General features: G+C 59.4%; 2 protein-coding genes and 1 non-coding gene across 3 annotated transcripts; 2 read left to right on the top strand and 1 right to left on the bottom strand.

The window, feature by feature from the left end:
• The first annotated feature begins 212 nt into the window (after window positions 1-212).
• LOC112815485 (U6 spliceosomal RNA) lies at window positions 213-319 on the top strand. The gene has a single exon (XR_003205996.1). It is a non-coding gene; the product is annotated as a U6 spliceosomal RNA (small nuclear RNA).
• Window positions 320-1614: 1295 nt separating this feature from the next.
• R3HDM4 (R3H domain containing 4) lies at window positions 1615-10941 on the bottom strand. The gene is made up of 8 exons (XM_025861243.2): window positions 10800-10941; window positions 5858-6012; window positions 5346-5470; window positions 4764-4887; window positions 4320-4405; window positions 3775-3860; window positions 3636-3691; window positions 1615-2771 (listed from the first exon to the last, which is right to left on the bottom strand). Exons 1-8 carry the CDS (start codon window positions 10880-10882, stop codon window positions 2668-2670), a joined length of 819 nt encoding a protein of 272 aa, XP_025717028.1. The 5' UTR covers window positions 10883-10941; the 3' UTR covers window positions 1615-2667.
• A 2344-nt stretch (window positions 10942-13285) lies between these two features.
• KISS1R (KISS1 receptor) lies at window positions 13286-16854 on the top strand. The gene is made up of 6 exons (XM_025861230.2): window positions 13286-13533; window positions 13583-13810; window positions 14524-14648; window positions 15131-15266; window positions 15564-15796; window positions 16051-16854. The coding sequence occupies exons 1-6, from the start codon at window positions 13305-13307 to the stop codon at window positions 16492-16494; spliced, it is 1395 nt and encodes a 464-aa protein (XP_025717015.2). The 5' UTR covers window positions 13286-13304; the 3' UTR covers window positions 16495-16854.
• Window positions 16855-21168: the final 4314 nt, after the last annotated feature.

Raw genomic sequence — 21168 nt, 5'->3', positions numbered from 1 at the left:
CTTTTAGTGGCGTCCCAGCAGCCACCTGAGTTATAGTTGGCAGAGCAGTGAACGCTCTCTCAACTTCAGTGAATGATCCCATTTCGTTATTCTATATGTTGTACGAATCTAGCAAAGAATGCGGGTCGCTGACCTCTTTAAGAGAATTCACCCTTTGTGTAAAGGCATTTACTCTGGGAACTATAAATACTGCCTGGGTCAAGGTTTATGCCGTGCTCGCTTCGGCAGCACATATACTAAAATTGGAACGATACAGAGAAGATTAGCATGGCCCCTGCGCAAGGATGACACGCAAATTCGTGAAGCGTTCCATATTTTACTCTTCTCTGACGTTCGTGGGTCGGGGGCGAAACGGGGGCTCCGCACGTGCAGGCTTTTACCCCGCCGAGGACCCGCACAGGGGCGGCATGGCGCCGGCGCCGCGCCCCAGGTGCGGTCAAAGTCCCCGGTGTCCCGTGGGCGCCCGGGATTCCGTCTCTCACGTGGGCCCCCAGGTGCCCCCTGCCCACTGTGCCACCACGTGGACGTGCATTCCTTAGCGTCCGCCTTTAAACTTCTAAAACGTCTGCTAAGACGGGGCGCAGCACACCCAAGTGTCCACATCCGGGTTTCTACACGCAAGCCTAGCTGGACCATCTAGTGCCAGAAGGGACGGGGCTCAAAAAATCAAACCCCACCCCACGATGATGGGCTGCCTCAGACACGGGCCGAACCCGGAACAATCTGAACGACGGAGTAGAGTAGTAATGGGTCATAACCCAAACTAGAAAGTCAATCCTCACGTGTCCCAACTGATACCAGCTGCTGAATAAGGGAATACCTGAGGGAGAAGAGACCAAAGTCCCTGCAGAATTCCCAGTCCTGAACACAGATCTTCCGCCCCCAGAGAGGCGGCTCCCAGCTCCCGCCCCCGAGCCTCAGCTGCGCCCTGAGGACAGTGTGGCGGGGAAGGAGCTTCCCAGGAGCAAAGCAGGACCAGCACGCCCGGCCAGGGGACCAGGGCCAGCGTCCGCAGGCGGGAGCCACCTGGGCAGCAAGGACCCCTGATGGGACGAACCCGGACTGGGGACGTCCTGCGGGACCCCCGGCCAGTCCCAGACACGCACAGACAGAAGACGATGGGAAGGAACACAGGGAGGCGCGGGGAAGACAGAGGCGGGGGCTGCAGTGATGTGGCCACAAGCCAAGGACCGCCAGGGACCCCCGGAAGCCGGAACACACAAGAAGGACCCTCCCCTGGAGCTTCAGGGGCCTGCCTGATTGAGTTTGGACTTCTGGCTTCCAGGACTGGGAGACAATAAACTCCTGTGGTTTTTAAGCCACAGCCACTTCGCTGTGGCCACCCCGGGAGGCTCATACAAGTGACTTTTTGGACTATTGACAGCCTGGAAGTGGCTGAGCTGGGGTCTGAACCTGGGCACCTGGGAAGGGGACAAGCCAGGGCAGCAGAGCCGACGGACCCAGGGCTCCCAGCAGCATCTCCCCGTCCACCTGCCTCACAGGTGGGGTGTCCCTCAGTGTGAAGCTTCATCCCCCGAGGCCTGCAGCCCTCAGTGACCAGGACCTAAGCACCTCCTGAACACCTACTGGAGGAAAGGAAACCCCACAGCTGGAGACCAGAGCACCAGAAATTTATTGAACTCTCTACTTTTCCCAAAGCACAACCAGCCACACACACGGGAGGGGTGTCCCCCAGCTCTGCTCTTGTGGGACACGCCAGGATGACCAGTGTGAGGACACCCCAAGGCAACAGGCCAGAGCTGGGCGGGGGGAAGGGGACACGAAGAGGGGAATGGGGCAGTCCGAGGGCAGAGGCTTCTGGCTGGAAGTCCCGATCCCCCAGTACGAAGGGAGGAGGTGTGCAGAGCAGACAGGGCCACAGGAGCCACCAAAAGCCACCAGGGGGAGAACAGCACACATTCCCAAAAGGTGGTAAGACCAGCCTTTAAGATGTAGCTTCTGTCCTAGGTTGCGCACGCACACACGCACACACGCACGCACACACGCACGCGCGCGCACACACACACACACGCACGCGCGCGCGCACACACACGCACACACGCACACACACGTGCGCACGCGCGCACACACACACACACACACACACACACACACGAGCGCGCGCGCGCGCACATGGGCATACGACAGAACACTCGTGGAAAAAGGGGCAGAGCCCCAGAGACCCCCCCCAAGCCAAAAACTGGGAAGGGGGGGTCAAGCAGGGACTAGAACAAAGTCCCCCGATTTATCAGTTGGGGCAAGTTTTTGGTTTTTCTTCCCAAAAGGGAAATTTAAAAATCTACAACAAATCATGCCAAATTCATTAAAAGTGATAAAAACCCAGCCTCTCATTCCTCGCTTAAGCTTCAAACGGGGCTGGAAAAGCAGAATGAAGGAACACAGAGGTGACCAGGCCGGGTCTCCTCGCTCGAATACAAGTCCCAGAGCGGGGAGCTGCAAGGCCAGGCCAGTCCAGGGTGGCCCCAGCCCCCAGCGTTTATCTGGGAGAGGTGGACAGGGAAGGGGCCAGGGTGAGAGAGAGCCACCCGAGGGGAAGAGCGTGTCTACAGGGACAAATTCTCAAAATAATAAAGATACTGTAGCAAATGGTATCCGAGGTCTGGGCAAGGGGGAGGCAGCGTGGGGGGGGGGGGGGCGGGGCTGCCATCAGCTGCACTGTTCCAGGTACGCGGACAGGAGCAGCCCCGGTGGCAGGAAGTCCAGGTGCCGATTGCTGACCTTCATCTGCCTCTTGCCCTCCAGGTCGGCACCTGTGAGGGGGGCAAGGAGGGCAGCAGTGACGGGACCGCGGGAGTCCTGGGCCCCCAGGTCACCACCTCCATCCCTGCCCTCACGGGGGACCCCAGCCGCCACCAGCCTCCCTCTCCCTCACCTCCCTTCACTCCCAAACCTGAACTAGCCCAGTGTACCCCAAGCTCGGTCCCACTTCTGGGCCTTTACCTGGGCCATTCCGGCTCCCCTACTCCCCATCTGTTCAGGGCCCAACCTCCTCTGGGTTCAGGCCTCGGCTCAACTCCCACAGAGAAGCAACCCCCCAGCCCAGCCCTTCTGTCCTGAGTCTGTGGGAACAAAGAGAGGTACGGGGGCTGCGAATCCACCAGGGGAGGACTTAGGAGGAGCCATCCTAGGGTTGCCATGGAAACCGTCTCCTCAGCAACTCTGGGCAGGAGGCGCCGATGAGGAGCAAGGACCCAATGGGGCGCCCAGAGGCAGCAAGGGCCTGTGAGGACCCTCCCTGGGGGACTGGTCAATGTCACATGTGTGGCACAGGGGAGGGGGGCTACAGCTAAATAGAACTCTGCCTCTTGTCCTGGGGGGCCCGGATGCCACACAGGCCCCTCTCTCCCTGCAGCCCTGAAGATGCAGACTGAGGAGCACCTGTGCCCACGGCATCACCCAGCCTGGAGCCAGGCTCACGAGGGGCCTCTGATGAATGAATGCATCACCATTCATCATTCCATTCGTCATCATCAGTCCCACCACCCACCCTCTGCTCATGCCGCCCCTCCTCCCCGAGAAGTCTCCCCCTGAGTAACCAGACCCTGCGTGACTCTGGCCTTGGCTTCCCTGGGCTGCATCAGCCAGGTGGGGTCCTGCGGGCCAGCAGCACTTACTGGCTGAGATGAGGTCCATGTACTGGCAGATGGCGTGAAGCAGGAGCCTCTCGAAACTGGAGGGGAATGGATGGTAAGTGGCCGCGGGCCAGAGGCAGACCCCTGGCGGAGCACACGGCGCTCACTCCCACCCAGTCACCTGTTGTCCAGCATGGCCGTGTACACGGCCTGGGGAGACACAGAGAAGAACCTCAGCAACCGCTCCTCCCAGGTCTCCAGCGTTTCCTGCAGGAGAAACGGGTCTAGGGGTGAGGCCAACCGTGAAACTGTGGACAAGCTGTCCAGGCCCCGTGCCCAGGGCTGCCTTTGGAGGCCAGAGTCCTAGCTTCAAATGTGGCCTTTGACCTGCTACACGAGGCTACCTAACCCTTTCCAAAGATAGCAGGACTGAGATATCGCCATACTGTTGAACTCCTGTGCCTTCTGCCTCGTGAACTCCTACACATCCTGCAGTACCGACCTGCATTGTCCCTGCCCCCCCGGCCCTCAGGGAAAGCCCTTTCCCAGCCCTGGCTCCTGCAGGCTGATCACACTGATCTGGTCTGTATTCTGCCTCGTCTCCACCAACACCACCTGCACTGGGTAAAGGATCTCCCATCACACCACCGCCAATTCAGAAGGTGAGAAAGGCCATCAAGAAAGACCAAGCAGGTGGAGAAAGATGAGGCCTGGCCTGGTATTCACCATGGGGATGCGGCTCCGCTTGAGGACGGCTCTCAGACGCCTGCTGATGCGCTGGAAGCAGTCACGAGGTGTGTAGGCCGGGTCCTCTACAAGATTTCCTTGAGTGGGGCAGCCGCTGGAGCAAGCCTCTGGCCTGCCCACAAGCCAGGCTCCCCCCACCGGCCCCGGGCACCGCCCACTCACCAGGCTCCTCCCCCACCGGCCCCGGGCACCGCCCACTCGCCAGGCTCCTCCCCACCCGTCCCCCAGGGCACGGTCCATGCCACAAGCCCCCCCCCCCCCCCCCCCCGCCCGGCCCCGGGGTCCCCCCCCCCCTCCCCCCCCCCCCCAGGTACGGCCCAGGCACCAGGCTCCTCCCCACCCGTTCCTGGCCGGCCCAAACCACGATCAGCCAGGCCCCCCTCCATTCCTCTGGTCCTCCCAACCTCCCGTCTAGGCCCGCACCTCTCCGTCGGTCCTCCCCGCGGCCAGGCCCCCTCCTCCGTGTCTTGCTCTTGCCCTCATCCTCCAGGTAGCGGAGAACCCTTTCCTGTTCCTCCCCAGAGCGGTTCATGAAGTCATTCCAGACCTAGAAGAGAGGCAGGCAGGACCCAGGCTAATGACTGCGTGTCTCCAGCCCCAGGTTCTCCATTTAGCCAATGGGCACAGAGGGCCAGAGTGTGTGGACAGACTCCTCGGAGACACATCTGCCCACTGGGCTTGGCCAGGAGTCTGTGGGGTACCCGCAGACCTGCCTGTCTGGGGCAGGGGAGTGACATGGGCCAAACACGCCCCCAGTGGACTCATTCATTCCCAATGATGGGCAGATGAATCAGGAGTGCTGGGAAGTTCTGGGGTGTGGTGGGAGCTCTGGCTTGGTCTGGGGAGCCCGAGGGAAACAGAGAGGGTGTTCATCAAGGGACCAGAGGGGGATGGGCGCAGACGGGCACTCCTGAGGGAGGGACCAGCACAGGCCAGGTGTGGTGAGAACGAGAGAGGGGCCAGTGTGGCCAGAGCAGAGGGGGGAGGAGGGCACGGGAGCCGCACCTCCATGTAGGTCTCATTGCTGCAGGCCTCTGCGAAGATCCCGGGTGCTGCCGGGGGGGCCAGGTCCCCATCGTCCAGACCAGCTGTGCCCCCGTCCGTCTCCAGCAGGGTTAGGAGGTACTGGGCTAGACGGAAACAGATGGTCTCTGGGCTGGGGGGGGGTGGCACTTGGGGCCCCCCAGTCTCCACAGAAACTCCTGGTCTCTGCATTTAAGGCCTTTACCCTCTGGCTCACACCAGTCCCCCCACCTCCAAGCTCCAACTGTCTTTCCCAGAAGGCACAGACACCATCTAGCCTCGACCTCCAGAACCCCTACTCCTCCCTGGCTTGTTGAACTCCTAGACGTCTTTGAAAACCCAAGCTCCAATGCCCAGAGCTCCTTAAGGCCCAGCCCCAGCATTGCCCAGCTCAGGGTCAGACTCATGGCAAAAACAACAGATAATACCAACATACACACCATTCTCATGTGAGCCCTAGGAACCCCCAGGAGGTGCCCCCAAGCCCTGCTCACTGTTCTCTAGGCGCTGGAGGCTCTTCCGCCCCTTGGCCTTGGGCACGAGGTCTGAGTTCCGCACAGCCTGGTTGATGAAGTGTTGTTTCCGCTTGGAGGCTGACAGCCTCTTCACCTGGGAGCCAGCTAGAGCGGGCAGGCAGCCCGGAAGGGGCCTGTGGGCCGGGGTTGGGGTGGGGAGGCAGGCCTCAGGGCCAACACAGGCCAGGACCCCCAGGCAGAACCCCATTACAGCCCCTGTACCATAGCCATCACCTGCTTGGTTTCCCTCAGCAATGGGGAGCTCTGTGGAACCCTAGACCCTTCAAATTTCATTTTGTTTCGGGGCGCCTGGGTGGCTCAGTTGGTTAAGCAACTGCCTTCAGCTCCGGTCACAGTCCCAGGGTCCTGGGATCGAGCCCCGCATCGGGCTCCCTGCTGAGCAAGAAGCCTGCTTCTCCCTCTCCCACTCCCCCCGCTTGTGTTCCCTCTCTCGCTGTCTCTCTCTGTCAATTAAATAAATAAAATTTAAAAAAAAAATTTCATTTTGTTTCATGGTCCCATCACCCAGGAGGCCTGTACAATTGTGACGACGGATTAGGAAGCTGGGCCCGGAGAAGAGAAGACACTTGTCCAAATTCACATTGTGGGTGGGTGGCCAAGAAAAGCTTCTCCCCTCTCCCCCAGGCTTCCAGATCGTAACTGCAAGCTGGCAGGACCCAGAGTCTCCAGGATTTGACCACCACCCTCCTCTGGGAGTCTCTCAGGAGACTTGATTTAATGGAGCATCTCCCGTGCCAGCAGCAGATAAACCAGGCAACAGCCCCCAGAAGCTCAAGGTGATGCCTGAGCCCATCTGCCTCAAGTCCCCGGAGTCCCCCTGAGATGTGCCCAGAGGTGGGGCTGGAGTGGCCTCCTCGGAACTAATCTGACCTCCTCCAGGCAAATGGCATTAATGGTGGAGATGGATTAGCAGCTTGGCCGGGACTCCCACTGGGGACTCGAGGGCCACCTGCAGACACAGGGGGTGGGAGGGGGCGCTAGATGGAAATGTCCTGGCAAGGAGTTCCCACCTTCCTGGTCAGCCCCCGATGACCCCCAGACCACAGGCTGAGAGCACATGGCCTCCTTGCCGCCCCGCCAGCATGCCGGGCACAGTCCCACCTGGGGGCCTCTGCACGGGCAGTGCCCCCTGCCCAGTGCATGCTCCCCCAGACCCTGAATGGCTCACTCACTCATCTCCTTTGGCTCTGTTCAAACCTCTCAAGAGCCCCCGACCCCCTGTGTAAACCTCACTGCTTTGTTTTTCTGATCACGGTACATTCTACTTCATTGGTAACTGCCCACCTCGCCCACAACACGGTAATCCCCACGCAGACATTCACAGCCATGCCGGGGACGCCGGATCAGTTCTCAAAATAATCCCACGATTCCAAGACTGAGTGGAACCGAGAGTCCAAAATACCCCTCCAAACTTTCCTAGTACCCCAAGTTCCCAGGACAAAAACTAAAAACAGAAGTGTGGCCTCTCCCCTCCAAACCATGAAACTCTAGGGCGGTGGAGACAAGTACCCTTGCAGGGGTTAGGAAGGAAGTCAGTGCTCCTCAGGGTCCATACATATGTAAAGCGTCCCCAGCATTAAGTATCTGTACGATATAGAATGGCCATCACGTCTTGATCAAAAACCAAACAGGCTGATGAGACTCCGCACTGCCTGACCGGCACAGTGGAGCAGGTAAGTGGCCCAAGGCTCGGTAGTTAACAGTTTCCACCCAAATCCATGCTGTTGCCTCATGAATAAACTCACACGTGAACAAGCACCCATCAACAGGAACACACAGGAAGAGGCACTGGGTGGACCCTGGAATCTCAGCCCTGAGTTCAAATCCCAGCTAGGATGCTTCGCTGTGTTACCTGGAGCCTCAGCTCACTCTCTGCAAAGCGAAGATAAAAAGGTGCCCGTGGGTCTGAAAGGGGACACTCAGAGCCAAGAGGGCCAGGACAGGCGCCTGCCCCACTGACTTCAGGCACTGCCTGCTTGGTTTCCTCCTGTTATGGGGAGCTCACCCCCTATGTCGCACTGTTGATCACAGCATCGTCTCTGGACTGAATGTTCATTTTCACCATTACGATCATGCCAGGAGACCAGGGATATCAAGCTGATGCCCATTATACAGAATTGCAACTGAGGCACAGAGTCACTAAACCGAGACCCCACCGTTGCAAAGAAGGCAGCAAAGACAGGACGAGGCAAATCAAGTCAGCACAGAGCCAGTGACTGTGAGGCTGGCTCCAACCTGGGGGCTGCCTCCCTGAGGCCCGAGCACCCCCACTGTGAGCCCCAGCTCACCCACGGCCTCCCCAGGGCTCCAGTGCTTGTGTCTCTACCCTGGCAGCTGGACCAAGTCCAGAATAGCAGCCTGCTGGGGCCGATAACAGAGTCCGCATCCGGGGGGACCTATCAGGAAATGTCAGGGCAGGGCTGAGCCCTCGGGACATGGGGCTTCCCCATCACCTCACGAGGGTGGCAGAGCCAGGATTTGAACCTGGCCTGAACGGGAACACTCCCCTCGAACCATTCAACCTCCTGCTTCTCTGAGCCCACAGAGTTCCATGCCCCTACCTAGTTAAGTCCCAGCTGGGCCCTCCCCTGCGCCACCACCATGCATGGCTCCCCAGAACGCTCAGGGCAAGGCCCAGCCCTGCCCTGTCCTGTACCGGGAACACAGGGGTCTGTGCCTGGCCCCACAGGCTTTCGGAGGGTTCACCACCACCTCGTGGGCCTCATGCACTGAGCTGAGCACCGGGAATTGAGTCCCGCCACCAACTCAAGCTTGCTGACTTCAACCAAATTCCAGCAGAAGGCAAGAAACCTGTGGCCTCCAGGGTCAACTGCTGGGCCCGGACCCCCACTCAAGAAAGAGAGGACAGCGGAAGTGGGAGGGCAGAAGCAGCAGCCCACAAATACCCAGCAATTCAGATTTGTAATGAAGGTTGAGGGTCCTCTGCTCCAGACCAGGAACAGTCTGCCTCAGGGCCTTTGCACATGTTGAGCCTTCTGCCTCAAGTACACTTTCTCAGAACATTCTGGTCTCTGTCCAGATGTCACCTCCTGGGAGAAACCACCCTGCTCCTGACTAGCCCAATCAGCTGGTCCACGTATCTGTTTACTACTTACTCCTCACCTCCCACATCAGACACTTACAAAGAGGAGTGTCCCCAGCACCTGCCGAAGGGCCAGTTCAGCTCTTTTCCAGGCCACCCAAAGAGACCACTTTACAGATGGGGAAACTGAGGACCCAGACAGGGCACCTTTGGCTTCCTGGACCCGACGGGACTCGGGAAGTGTCTGCATCGTGAAAGTTGCTTGTGCCCAGTGAAGGTGGACAGGCCCAAGGTAGAAACACCTGCTAACTCAGGTTTGAGTTTGGGGAGAATAGGCCCCTGTGTCTCCCCGAATTCTGTTCCCTGCGGGTTTTGAAATGAGGCCTTTTGACACCTGTTCTCTTGGGCTAAAATCTACTTTCTCTGGCACAAGTCCCCTCCCCCAGGAAGAGGCAAGAGAGGAACCTATTTCCCGAAGCAGGAAACTGAGGCGGGGGAAGGCTCAGAGCGGAGAGGTGACTCAGGCTGGGGTGGGGCCAGCTGGGGCCCCCAGCAGTGACCACACCCCCGGGGACACACAGGGGTGAAGGAACACCGGGGTACATCGGTGGGGACCCACTGGCAGGTTAATACCCACTTTGCATGGGTAAGGCCCCTTAAAACAAGGTAACTACCCACATCTGTAGAGACCCACATGGCTTCTGGGTAAAGGCCCAGGTGGAAATCACAAGGAGGTAATAATAAGTGTAATAATGAAACAATAATGAAACAAATTAAATAATAAGATGTTTCAGATAATAGTTAAAGAATGGATGCTCCTGGGGCCTCTGGGTGGCTCAGTTGGTTAAGCATTTGACTTTGGCTTGGGTCATAATCTCGGAGTCCTGGGATTGAGCCCCACATGCCCCCCGCTCAGAGGGGAGTCTGCTTCTCCCTCTGCCACTCCCCCTGCTCATTCTCTCTCTGTCAAATAAATAAAATCTTAAAAAAGAAAAGAAAAAAACGGATGCTTCCTTCTGCTGAGCACATGGTCGTTGACCTCTCCCCACCCCATCCCAGCCGTTCTGAGAAGAGGCCACTATTTATATCTCATTTTACAGATGGGGAAACTGAGGCATATACTGCTCAGGCGGCTGGCCCAGCACACAGAGGAGGCAGTGGTCTCCTTGCCCCCCCCCCCAAACCAGGACCACAGGTTGGATGGCACGGTTTTCTGCGGGAACACTCTGATTAAATAGGAATCTGTCCCAGACCCTTTGGGGTCTGTACCCAGAGCGGGTGGCTCCACCCTCTTCAGCTCCTGCTGACCCAGGATTTTAAGCACCGCACACATTTAATCTGTCAAGTACTCAGGAACAAAGAGCCCTGTCTACTCAGGAGGTGGGGGGCTGATAATCCCCACAGGGAAGCGCAGGACTGGCTGTGGGGTACCTACCCAGCTTGGGGACAAGAAGAGCGGCTTGTGGGTAAATACCCAGAACAACACCAAAGCGGTTTCCGGGGACACCGCGCGCAGCGGCACCACCTCACCTGAGCCGGTGACAAGGCGCATGAGACCCCCCCCCCCAAAGTGAGTCAATACCCGGGCATGGGGTTGGGGGGGCACCTCTGGGCCCCGGAGGCATGTAAACGCATAAACGGGGTGTGCCCCCTCTGCCCAAATACTCGGGCGTGTCGGGGATGGGATTTCCCCGGGTGGCAACGAAGCCCCCTAACCCCACCCCCACCGCGGTCTGGGGTCTCCTCAAAGAAAAGGGGCGGGACAGCCTGGGGCTGCAGCCAGACAGGAGGGGAGAGAGGAGAGGAGGGGGTGCTGGAGTCCCAGGAGGCATGGCCCGCCCGCCCCGCCGCGCTCACAGCGTCCGCCGCCCGCCTGGGGCGCTTCCCACCGCCGCCACCGCCTCCTCCGAGCCGCCCTCCGGGTTCTCCAGCGCGACCATGGCTCGACTTGTGTTGTCGCCGCCGCCCGGCAGGGCCCTCTCGGGGCAGAGCAGGAAGTGACGGGCGCCCAGAGGCGGGCCGGGGCGGAGCCTGGAGGCCGGACGCGCGGGGCGGGGGCCGAGGCCACGCAGCCAGCTAGATCCCGGGCTGCGGGTGGCGAGCCCCCCGCCCCGGGGACACACGGGAAAACCGAGGCGGAGAACGGGGACCGCGGCCAAGCCCCCAGTCTGCGGGTGTGGGATGGGGGACACCCAGCCCGGAGGAACAGACGAAGAAACTGAGGGGGGAGGTAGCGTGATCCTTGCCCCTGAAGCCGGGCTGCGGGGGGGGGGGGGGGGGCACCCAGCCTCCAGTAGATGGCCGGGGAAACTGAGGCCTGGGTAGCCAGGAAAGAGGGGGACATCCGTTTCAGAGGCGGGGGACAGATGAAATGACCCAAGCCCCAGACCACCCAACCCCCAACACCAAGTTGGCATTTCCTTCCACCAGCCCCTCCCAGCCCTCTGTTCCAGCGCAGCGCGGGGAGCATGGTCTGGGTGCATCAGTTTACTCATCTCTAAAAGTAGGACAACATCCCACCCCCTTCCACCTTTAAGGATTTGTTCATTTCACAAACGCCCCCTGTGGGCAGGGCCCAGTGACGAGCTCTGGGGATGCAGCAGGGACCAAGACAGACCCCTTCCCCACTGAATGGGTAGGGAAGAGGAGTTCTCTGAGAGAGAGACTGGTAAGCTGCAAAGTGGGAAGGGCGAATCAGGCAGAGAGAACAGCCAGTGCAAAGGCCCTGCGGCATCCAGAGTGACCAGAGCAGTGTGATGAGTGAGCACAAGGGGGATGGAGGTAGGCGGCAGAGGGTGGATCCGTGAGCCTGGCGGTCCCGTGACGGGAGGTCCGGTTTTTGTTCAGAGGCAATGGGGAGCTACAAGAGGGTTTAGAGAAGAGAATTAAACCTACTGTGGAATCTAGAATCCACCCTTCCGTCTACAAGAAGAGTGGGGATCCAGGTCCATGAAGAAGAGTGGGGATCCGGGACCATGTGAAGTGACACCACGGGGATACAACCCACCACACGCAGCCTGTTAGAAATTGTGCAGGTCAAATGACCCGATTGCTTTAACAGATAAAGAGCAACAGGTGAGGAAGGAGTTATGATAAGGAGGAGGAGCTGCTAAAAGACCCCAAAAAGCATGTGCTGTGTGACATCACATAGATAAATGTGAAAAGAGGCAACAGGACTCAGTGGTGACACAAATCCCAGGAGAGGGCACTTCTGGGCAGAGTGATGGGGAGGGGGCCCTGGGGACCGGGAGCCTTTGGTTCCCTGGTCTGGCCCGTGATGACTAACTGCTCAATGAATGTGCTAATTCTAGAGGATGCAGTGTGGGCCTCACCCTGATACTGGAGTCTCCTTCCCAGGAAACCTGTGTGGTACCTTCCTAACACCCTCCTGGACTCCTGGCCTGCCCAGGAGCTGCTGTGGCCACTGCTGCCCATGGCCCCCACCTCAAAGGTCCTCTCCCAGGCCCTTAGACTCAACAACATCCCCCCCCCTCCAAAGAGATCCTCCATCCTAGCAACCTTGGATCTCCTCATCCTAAGCTGTTCCTCATTCCCTTTCTGATTTTCTAGACCATTTTGAAGGTGGAAAGAGGGTGAACAGGGAATGCCCCCTCTCCAAGGCTCTGCACTCCCACTGGAGATGACCCATGTGCCTCAATGCCAGGATGTTCCCCATTTCTTTCTCCCCTCCCCCACCTCTTAGTCGTGTTTTCGTCAACAGTGGCATCTTTTTGTCTCTGCGTGGTACTCCGTGATAGCAGGAACATCCTGGCACACTGAGGCATGCTTCGTGCGTAGTATCTGGGGTCCATTTCTGGATGGGGGGGCCAACAGTGTCCTTGCAAACTGCCCTCCACCTGGTTCCTACCACCAGGGGCACAGGTGCCCATGTCCCCAGTGGGAGTATCTGCTATCCGCTGCCAGTTAGGTGGGGGGCGGTCTCTCCCATTTACAGCAATGGAGTCCTAGCGAGGTTGAGTTAAGACCAGGCGTCTTCTAACCGCTAGATCCTGGGCAGCCCTGCCCTGCTCCGAGCCATCCATGGCTCTCCAGTGTCCCACCTTGCATCTGGAGCCCCAGCCACTTGAGAGGTCAAAGTCATGGCCACTAACAAGGTGCCTACTCTTGCGTCTGTGTGTTGGTCCGGGCTGTTTGCCCATCCTCAGAGTCTCTACCTCCTGTTAGGATCGTCCTTCTGGGGCCCACAGCAACCTCCACGCAGTTTGCCCCTCTCCCCTGAGCCCCAAGCCCCTCCTCCAGCCTGTCGCCTCCTGTGCGCTCGCTCGCCGGACTGTGCGAGGAGAAGAAAGGGGGAGAAGTTTGCTGTGCGCGTGGATGGGGGGCGCGCAGGAAGGAGCCGGAATGACGAGCGGCTGCAGGGGAGGCGCGAAGGCGGGGCAGCAGGGTACAAATTCGAGGGGCTGCGTCGGGAGCAGAGAAGCTGCCCAGCCCAGCGGAGTCGCCCTGCAGACCCGGTGGCCTCCAGCCGAGACCCTTCCCCGGGCTCCGCGGGCGTGTCCCCAGCGGGCGGCCAGGAGGAGGGTCCCCGCGGCGATCCCGGGGCGCAGTCCGGCGGGCGGCCAGGAGGAGGGTCCCCGCGGCCATCCCGGGGCGCAGTCCGGCGGGCGGCGAGGAGGAAGAGGGCGGAGAAGCCATGAGCGCCCTGGCCACGTCGGCCCCCAGCGCGTCCTGGGGGGCGCTGGCCGACGCCTCGGACGGCCCGGACCCCGAGCCGCGGCCGCTGGACGCCTGGCTCGTGCCGCTGTTCTTCGCCGCGCTGATGCTCCTCGGCCTGGCAGGGAACTCTCTTGTCATTTTCGTCATCTGCCGCCACAAGCGGATGCGGACGGTGACCAACTTTTACATAGGTGAGCTGCACGGCCCCTGCCTGCCGCTCCGGGGCCCCCCGCGAGAGGAGAGCGGCCGCGGCGCCCCGCAGCGGCGCGCCGTGGCTTCTCCACGCAGGCCCTCTCCCTGCTGTCTGGGGCTAGAGCTCCAGAGCTCTGCGGGCGAGGGTTCCGTGCGGGGTAGTTCAAAGGGAGCTTGGACAATGGCCCACGGAGAGCTCGGCCCTGCCACTTGAGGACGGTGTCTGATTAAAATGTGGCTCTTATAACAATGAACAGAAGTCCGGGGAGGGGCTGCGGGACCCCCCAGTTTGCGACCTTTGCCCCCATGGTTCGGTTCACACATTTGTGTGATGGGCCGGCCTCCCTGGCACAGGTGAGTGCTCATTTTCTCTATTCGATGGTGACGGGTGGGCTAGCACCGCCGTCTCCAGTTTGCAGACGGGGAGACCGAAGCTCAGCGAGGCAGGGGCCTGCTCAGCCTCTTCCAGCCCAGACAGGGGGCGAGCCGCGGACTGGCGCTTGAATGGCTAATGAAGCCCGTGCCGGGGGCGGGGGGATGTTTGCAATGTAACAGTGGGAGACTGGAGGGGTGCCCCAAATTCTCTGCCCAAGGTGTCGGGGGGCCTTCCCACCAGCGGTCCTGCTGGTTACTCGGAGAAATGCAAAGACCAGGGGGCTGGGCCAGGGGCGTTGGGTGGTTGAGGCCCCCCCCGTGCGTTCCCTGCCTGCAGCCAACTTGGCGGCCACGGATGTGACCTTCCTGTTGTGCTGCGTGCCCTTCACGGCCTTGCTCTACCCGCTGCCCGCCTGGGTGCTGGGCGACTTCATGTGCAAGTTCGTCAACTACATGCAGCAGGTGCACGGGCTCGGGGTGTGGGGGGAGGGGAGGGCCAAGGGGCGGGGTCTGGGTGTGGGCGGGCGGGGCCGCGGGTGGGGCGGGGCCGAGGAAGAGGTGGAGCCTGGAACGGGCCGCGGTGGGGAGGCCCCCGCAGTCGCGAGAGATAAGGGTACCGAGGCGGGGATAGAGAGAGCGATCTGAGCCCTGCGGCTTCTTGCCCCGCCCGTCCCGCGACCCTAGGATGGCTCTGCCTGCCCCTGTCTCAGTCCCGGGTCTCAGCGGACCGCAAATGGCCCCCTCAAACCCCCACTATCCTGGGATCCTCTCTGGTGTCCCACTCTCCTGCCCCTCAACCCGTGGCCCCTGGAGACCTTCCGAGGACGCGTCCCGTTTGTGCCTGAGCGTTTGGACGTCTGAGGGGGGGAGCCGCAGGGTGGGCGCAGACAGGGCAGGCCCCAGACCGAACACCGGGAGAAACGCCCCGCTCTCGGCCCTCGCAGGTCTCGGTTCAGGCCACGTGCGCCACTCTGACCGCCATGAGCGTGGACCGCTGGTACGTGACCGTGTTCCCACTGCGCGCCCTGCACCGCCGCACGCCCCGCCTGGCTCTGGCGGTCAGCCTCGGCATCTGGGTGGGTGAGTGCAGCGCGAGGGCCGCACGGGAATGCGAGGACAAGCCTTTGTGCCTCGGGCGCCCCCACCCCCACCCCCAACTGCCCCTGTCCGGGCCTCGGTCGTGCGTGCATCTGGGAAGTGGGCTCAATAGCGCTCCCTGTGAAGAGCCACCGAAGGCGCGCACCCTGAGGGCCCCCCCCCGCGCCTGGGAGGCGCTCGGTGACGCTGCCCGAGGAGGCACCTGGGGGGGCCCAGGGTCCTGGCCTCCTGGCGCCTCTCGTCCCTCGGGCAAGGTCTTCAAGCTGCCCTGTGGTACAGGCTCTGCGGCCGTGTCCGCGCCGGTGCTCGCTCTGCACCGCCTCTCGCCGGGGCCCCGCACCTACTGCAGTGAGGTCTTCCCCAGCCGCGCCCTCGAGCGGGCCTTCGCTCTCTACAACTTGCTGGCGCTCTACCTGCTGCCGCTGGCCGCCACCTGTGCCTGCTACGGGGCCATGCTGCGCCACCTGGGCCGCACCGCCGTGCGCCCCGCGGCCACCGACAGCGCCCTGCAGGTGTGCTGCTGGGTGGGTGGGGAGGCGCACCTGGAGGACTCTGAGAGAGTGGCAAAGTGGGAGAATGCGCAGGGGTCAAGAGGGGGAGCTCTGGGGGCGCCTGGCTAGCTCTTGATCTCGGGGTCGTGAGTTCAAGCCCCACGTTGGGCATAGAGCTTAAAAAACAAAACAAAACAAAACAAAATAAATAAATAAAATGGAGGGGAGCTCCGACGGTTGCCCCGCCAGCCTACAGCGTCTCCTCCACCCCTCAGGGGCAGCTGGGGGCAGAGCGAGCTAGCGCCGTGCGGGCCAGGGTCTCCAGGCTGGTGGCCGCGGTGGTCCTGCTCTTCGCTGCCTGCTGGGGCCCCATCCAGCTGTTCCTGGTGCTGCAGGCGGTGGGCCCAGCGGGCGCCTGGCACCCGCGCAGCTACACCGCTTACGCGCTCAAGATCTGGGCACACTGCATGTCCTACAGCAACTCCGCGCTGAATCCGCTGCTCTACGCATTCCTGGGCTCCCACTTCCGACAGGCCTTCCTCCGGGTCTGCCCCTGCGCTCCCCGGAGGCCCCCGCAGCACCGGGGGTCTGGACCCTCAGACCCCACCGCCCCCCACACGGAGTTGCACCGCCTGGCCGCCCCCGCGGCGACCGCCAGGACCCAGACGCCAGGGAGCCGTGTGTGTGTCCCGAGGGAGCACACAGGCTGTGTGTCCTGAGGGAACGCGCTGCCCCTCTCTGGGCCAACTCTGGGGGATAGAGCTGGGCCCCTCTGGGACAGGGGCTGCTTGAAGAGCAGCTGCTACTATATGGTTATAATCAATGTCTTTATTTCCGTGCAACAGAATCATAGTGAAAACGTCTTGTCCTCCTGATGGTTCCGTACAAATTTGCTGCTATTGATGTTGTAATGAGTTATTTCTGTATTTCCTGAAATTGAATACACTTGGATACTGGCACTCTCTGGAACTTCCCCCCAAAGCATCAACAGACATTTTTCACACACTGCCTTGCAATGGTAACACTGTAAGCTTCGTCCCATTCTCCAGAAATATTAAAATGTGAACACCGTGTGCATTTTAAAATGGCAGAGATAAGCTCCTAGTGCTACTGCCGGCAAGTGTTCAGAGTCCTGCCGGTGAAATGGCGGGCATCACTGAGTAAACAGGTCCTCCTGGGAGCACGGAGCTGCCGGTGTGAGGAGCACACCTCAGGGTGTGCTCCATGACAAACCACCCCAAAGCAGAAGGTGGCCCGGCAGCCGCAGACTGTCACCCACCATTCTGGGGCTGGACCAGGAGGCCCGAGAAGGCTTTGAGCTCATGCCTCGGTGCGGCCGCCCTGGCTTCTTCCCAGCCTGGTGGGCTGGGGACAGTCAGACTCATCCCTTGGCAGAGCTTCTGAAAGGCGCCACTTCAAGGGCTTGGAGGCCTGGGCTCAGAAGTCCCACCACATCGCTTTTTCCCTTTTTCCACCCTGAATCCTGGGAGCTGTCCGAGTCCTACCCAGAGGCCACTTGGGTGTGGCTGTGGGGGGGGGGGGGGGGAGGATTAATTCAGCCTTCCCCCACCAGCCCTGCAGGCTGAGGCTTACTCACCCCGCAGGGCAACCCCCGTCTCTGGGAGGGCCCCAGTCCCCCCAGATTATCTGGGGACGTCATGTGCTTTCAAACAATCCAACTTGGCAGAGATGTTACTGTGAGACCAAGAAGCCAAAACATAGGGCCATTTTGACATCGGCCTGAAGCTTACTGGTTCTTTTTTTTTTTTTTTAAGTAGGCCCCATGGCCATCGTGGGGCTCACACTCATGACTCTGAGATCAAGAGTCACACACTCACACTGACGGAGCCGGCCGGGTGCCCCTGAAGCTTGCTCGTTCTTGCTTCCAACACTAGCTTCCAGACTGGGCGAGACAAGAGGGTGAAATTCTCCCCCTTTGCCCGCAGGCCCTGCCACCCCCGCCCGCCCCCACCCCCACCCTCCCAACTCATGGTCTCTCGGCAGCTGCTTGAACTGGTGCCATCCCTCTGCCCTCTGGGCCTTTGCACACGCGGGTCCCTTTGCTGTGCCAGCTGTTCTCAGTCACCCACCGGGTCTCAGCTCAGCTGCCTCCTCCTCTGGAAAGCACCCCTGGGACCCTCTCATCCATGTGCCTGGCCTCCCCCATCACAACCCCCATGTCCTGTTGTGGCACCTGCTGGCTGCCTGTCTGACTCGGTCCCCGCTGTGTCCCAGGGCCCCGCGCACAGTAGGGCTGAGTAAATATTTGTGGGATAAATGACCAAGTGTGTTGTGGGGGCTAAAAGAGGAGATGTGTGCAGAGGGAGTGGCACCTTTTCTGCGGGAAAAAATGAATTTTTATTTTATTTTTTTTAAGATTTTATTTATTTATTTGAGAGAGAGAGAGAAACAGCATGAGAGGGAAGGTCAGAGGGAGAAGCAGGCTCCCCGCTGAGTCGGGAGCCTGATGCGGGACTCGATCCCAGGACTCCGGGATCATGACCTGAGCCGAAGGCAGTTGCTTAACCAACTGAGCCACCCAGGTGCCCCAAAAAATGAATTTTTTAAAAAAGGATTTTATTTATTTATTTGACACACAGAGAGAGACAGCGAGAGAGGGAACACAAGCAGGGGGAGAGGGAGAAGCAGACTTCCTGCAGAGCAGGGAGCCCGATGCGGGGCTTGATCCCAGGACCCCGGGACCATGACCTGAGCCGAAGGCAGATGCTTGACGACTGAGCCACCCAGGTGCCACTGGGAAAATGAATTTTTAAAAAAGAAGGTAAAGAGGGGGCTCTGGGGCCTTTGTCTTAGAGAAATGAAAAGTCCCATTACACAAAACCTGTTCACATATGTTCCCAGCAGCTTTACCTGTGGCAGCCGATGCTGGAAACAGATCGCGTGTCCTACAACCGGTGAGTGGTTGGGCAAACAGATCCGCCCGCCCCACGGAACACCACTCAGCGGTACGCAGTCGTGGACACCCCATGCAGACACACAGGCCCTGGGTCGGATCTCCCAGAATCACGTGGGACAAAAAGACCCCCCCCCAAGGTTACGTGATCTGTGAGTCCACCTGACAGCACCCTTGTGATGAGGACATTATGGGAATGGAGAAAAGATGAGTGATGAGGGACGCTCATGATGGAGCCCTTCTATCCCATAAAAATGGGGAAATCCAAATAAGGTGGGTGGATTGGATCGATGTTGACATTCTGGTGGTGATACTGTAGTACAATTTTGCAAAATCTCACTATCAGGGGAAACCTGGTGAAGTGTGTATTAGGATTTACCATGAACTCAGAAAAACACACACAGTTAAAAGGTTGAAAGGGAGGTCCAGGAAGAGGAGTGGTTTGGAGCCTGTTCAGCTGGATCTTGTTTTCAGAGCCCCTCCCGTGTGCCAGGCTCTGCACTGGCGGCTGGGCCCCAGCGGTGACAAGGAGCAACCTCTACAGAGCCCCTGTCTGGTCGTGGACAGGAGGGGCAAACTATCTGGGGACATGCAAAGTGACTGCAGTGATGAGGGTTAGGAAAGACACCTGTGAGCCCTGCATGAGTGACTGGGATCCTGACGTTGGTGGGGGCGAGTCCAGGAAGGCTTCCTGGCACAGCGGAGTCTGGGAAATGTGAATGCAGCTTGGAGATGGTGGAAAAGCAAAAAGGGATATAGGGTACAGACAGTGCAAAGGCCCTGAGGCAGGAAATGTCTAGTGGGTTTGAGGAACAGCTAGAAGGCCTGTGTGGCCAGAGGAGGGTGAAGTGGGAAGATTGTCAGCTGCAGGGATGAGTTGGGTCTTTCCTGGTGGTGATGGGAGCTGTGGGGGCTTGTAAGCAAGGAGGGACGTGGTCCAAGGTAGGAGGAGATTTTTCCAGTGTATTATTCCATTACTATGACCGTTCTTAGTCATCAGACTGGGCGCCAGGCAGCACAGTCAATCTGAGGAGCGGGATATGCCCCAGGGCCACCGGATAGTGATAAACCTTGGGGGGTCTGGGTGGGGAGGGGAAGGGGCTAATTTCAACTTCAGATAAGCAATGAGAAGCTTTTTAAGCTCTTGTTTATTTTTGAGAGAGAGAGAAAGAGTGAGCATCCGCACAAGCCGGGGGAGTGGCGGAGGGAGAAGCAGGCTTCCCGCGGAGCGGGGACCCAGGACCCTGGGACCATGACCTGAGCCGAAGGCAGACGCTTAGCGGCTGAGCCACCCAGGTGCCCTGAAAAGCTTTTTAGTATAAGGAGGTCCTGTGCAATAGTTGTGACACACTTAAAATTTAACTGCGAATCCCGTATTTATCTAGCAATTCTACCGTAGAGCATTCAAAAGGAGCTACAGAGGAGAAAATGAACTTCGCGGGCCTCAGTTTCCCCGTCTGGCCGGGTAATCTTGTTTTCAGGTGATACGGCGCCACCTGGCGGTCTCCTGTGGGAGCCAGCGCCCCGGTGCGGGCCCCGCTCCTCGCTGCAGCCCCGCAGGTGCCCGGCAGGTGGTGCGCGCACCCCACGGAGGTTTCTGGTTCAACCCCACCAAGGAGTCCCCAGCGCCTGGCGGGGTGTCGCTCGTGTGCACCCCAACCTGGACCCCTGGCCAAACGTTTCCCCGCTGCAGAATGGGTCAAGCAGAGCCGCATTATGCATTTCCCGGGTCCTAGACACTTTTGTCTCGTGGGTCTTGTCCATAAAAAAGTACTAAATGTGATTATTTTACAACTATGTTGATATGAGAACTAATTTTGGGCCTTCTGGGTGGTTCCGTCGGTGAAGCGTCCGCCTTCGGCTCCGGTCATGATCCCAGGGTCCCGGGATTGAGCCCTCAGTCTGGCTCCCTGCTCCGCGGGAAGCCTGCTTCTCCCTTCCCCTCTGCCCTTCCTCCCCTCCTCCCCCCTCCCCGCTCTGTCTCTAATAAATAAACGAAAATCTTAAAAAAAAAAAAATACTAACATAATTTAGGCTGGATGTATTATCACATATCCCTTACCAGTATATTTGCTTCTTCCTTCTTATTTTAAAAATTGTTAAAATTGCATTTTCATGGACCCTGGCTCAAAGGCACAAGCCAAGGTAGAGGCCAGGGGTCGGGGACAGAGGGCCCAGCACCCTCTTCCAAGCTTGTTTTTGGAAATCAAGATGGTGAATTGGTCCATTTGCCCTCCACCTCTGTGTAGACAGACACCAAAAATCCCATGGGGTGAGAGAGGGAACACATGAATTCATTCAACCAACCAACATTTATTGAGCACCTACTATGTGCCACGCACAGCCTCAGGGCTGGAGATCCAGCTTCAAGCAAGGTCGAGTAGGTTAAATGGAACAAAGACATTTCAAAACAGAAGCACCTAGATGAAGATGAAACAGGGTGACATGATGGGGGGCACACCTGACCCTGAGAGGTCCG

Source organism: Callorhinus ursinus, unplaced genomic scaffold (assembly GCF_003265705.2).
Source record: "Callorhinus ursinus isolate GAN/ISIS: 27379988/994484 unplaced genomic scaffold, GSC_fseal_2.0 scaffold77, whole genome shotgun sequence".
Taxonomy (NCBI): Eukaryota; Metazoa; Chordata; class Mammalia; order Carnivora; family Otariidae; genus Callorhinus; species Callorhinus ursinus.
This window is presented reverse-complemented; position numbering and strand designations above follow the sequence as displayed.

Excerpts from the sequence above, each read along its gene's own strand:
- R3HDM4 (XM_025861243.2), bottom strand. The coding sequence starts at position 10,882 with ATGGTCGCGCTGGAGAACCCGGAGGGCGGCTCGGAGGAGGCGGTGGCG. Across the intron at positions 4,888-5,345 it reads GCAATGAGACCTACATGGAG|GTCTGGAATGACTTCATGAA; the intron begins GTGCGGCTCCCG and ends CCTCTCTTCTAG. Across the intron at positions 3,692-3,774 it reads ACGGCCATGCTGGACAACAG|TTTCGAGAGGCTCCTGCTTC; the intron begins GTGACTGGGTGG and ends ATTCCCCTCCAG.
- KISS1R (XM_025861230.2), top strand. The coding sequence starts at position 13,305 with ATGACGAGCGGCTGCAGGGGAGGCGCGAAGGCGGGGCAGCAGGGTACA. Across the intron at positions 13,534-13,582 it reads GGCGGGCGGCCAGGAGGAGG|AGGGCGGAGAAGCCATGAGC; the intron begins GTCCCCGCGGCC and ends GCGAGGAGGAAG. Across the intron at positions 14,649-15,130 it reads TCGTCAACTACATGCAGCAG|GTCTCGGTTCAGGCCACGTG; the intron begins GTGCACGGGCTC and ends CGGCCCTCGCAG.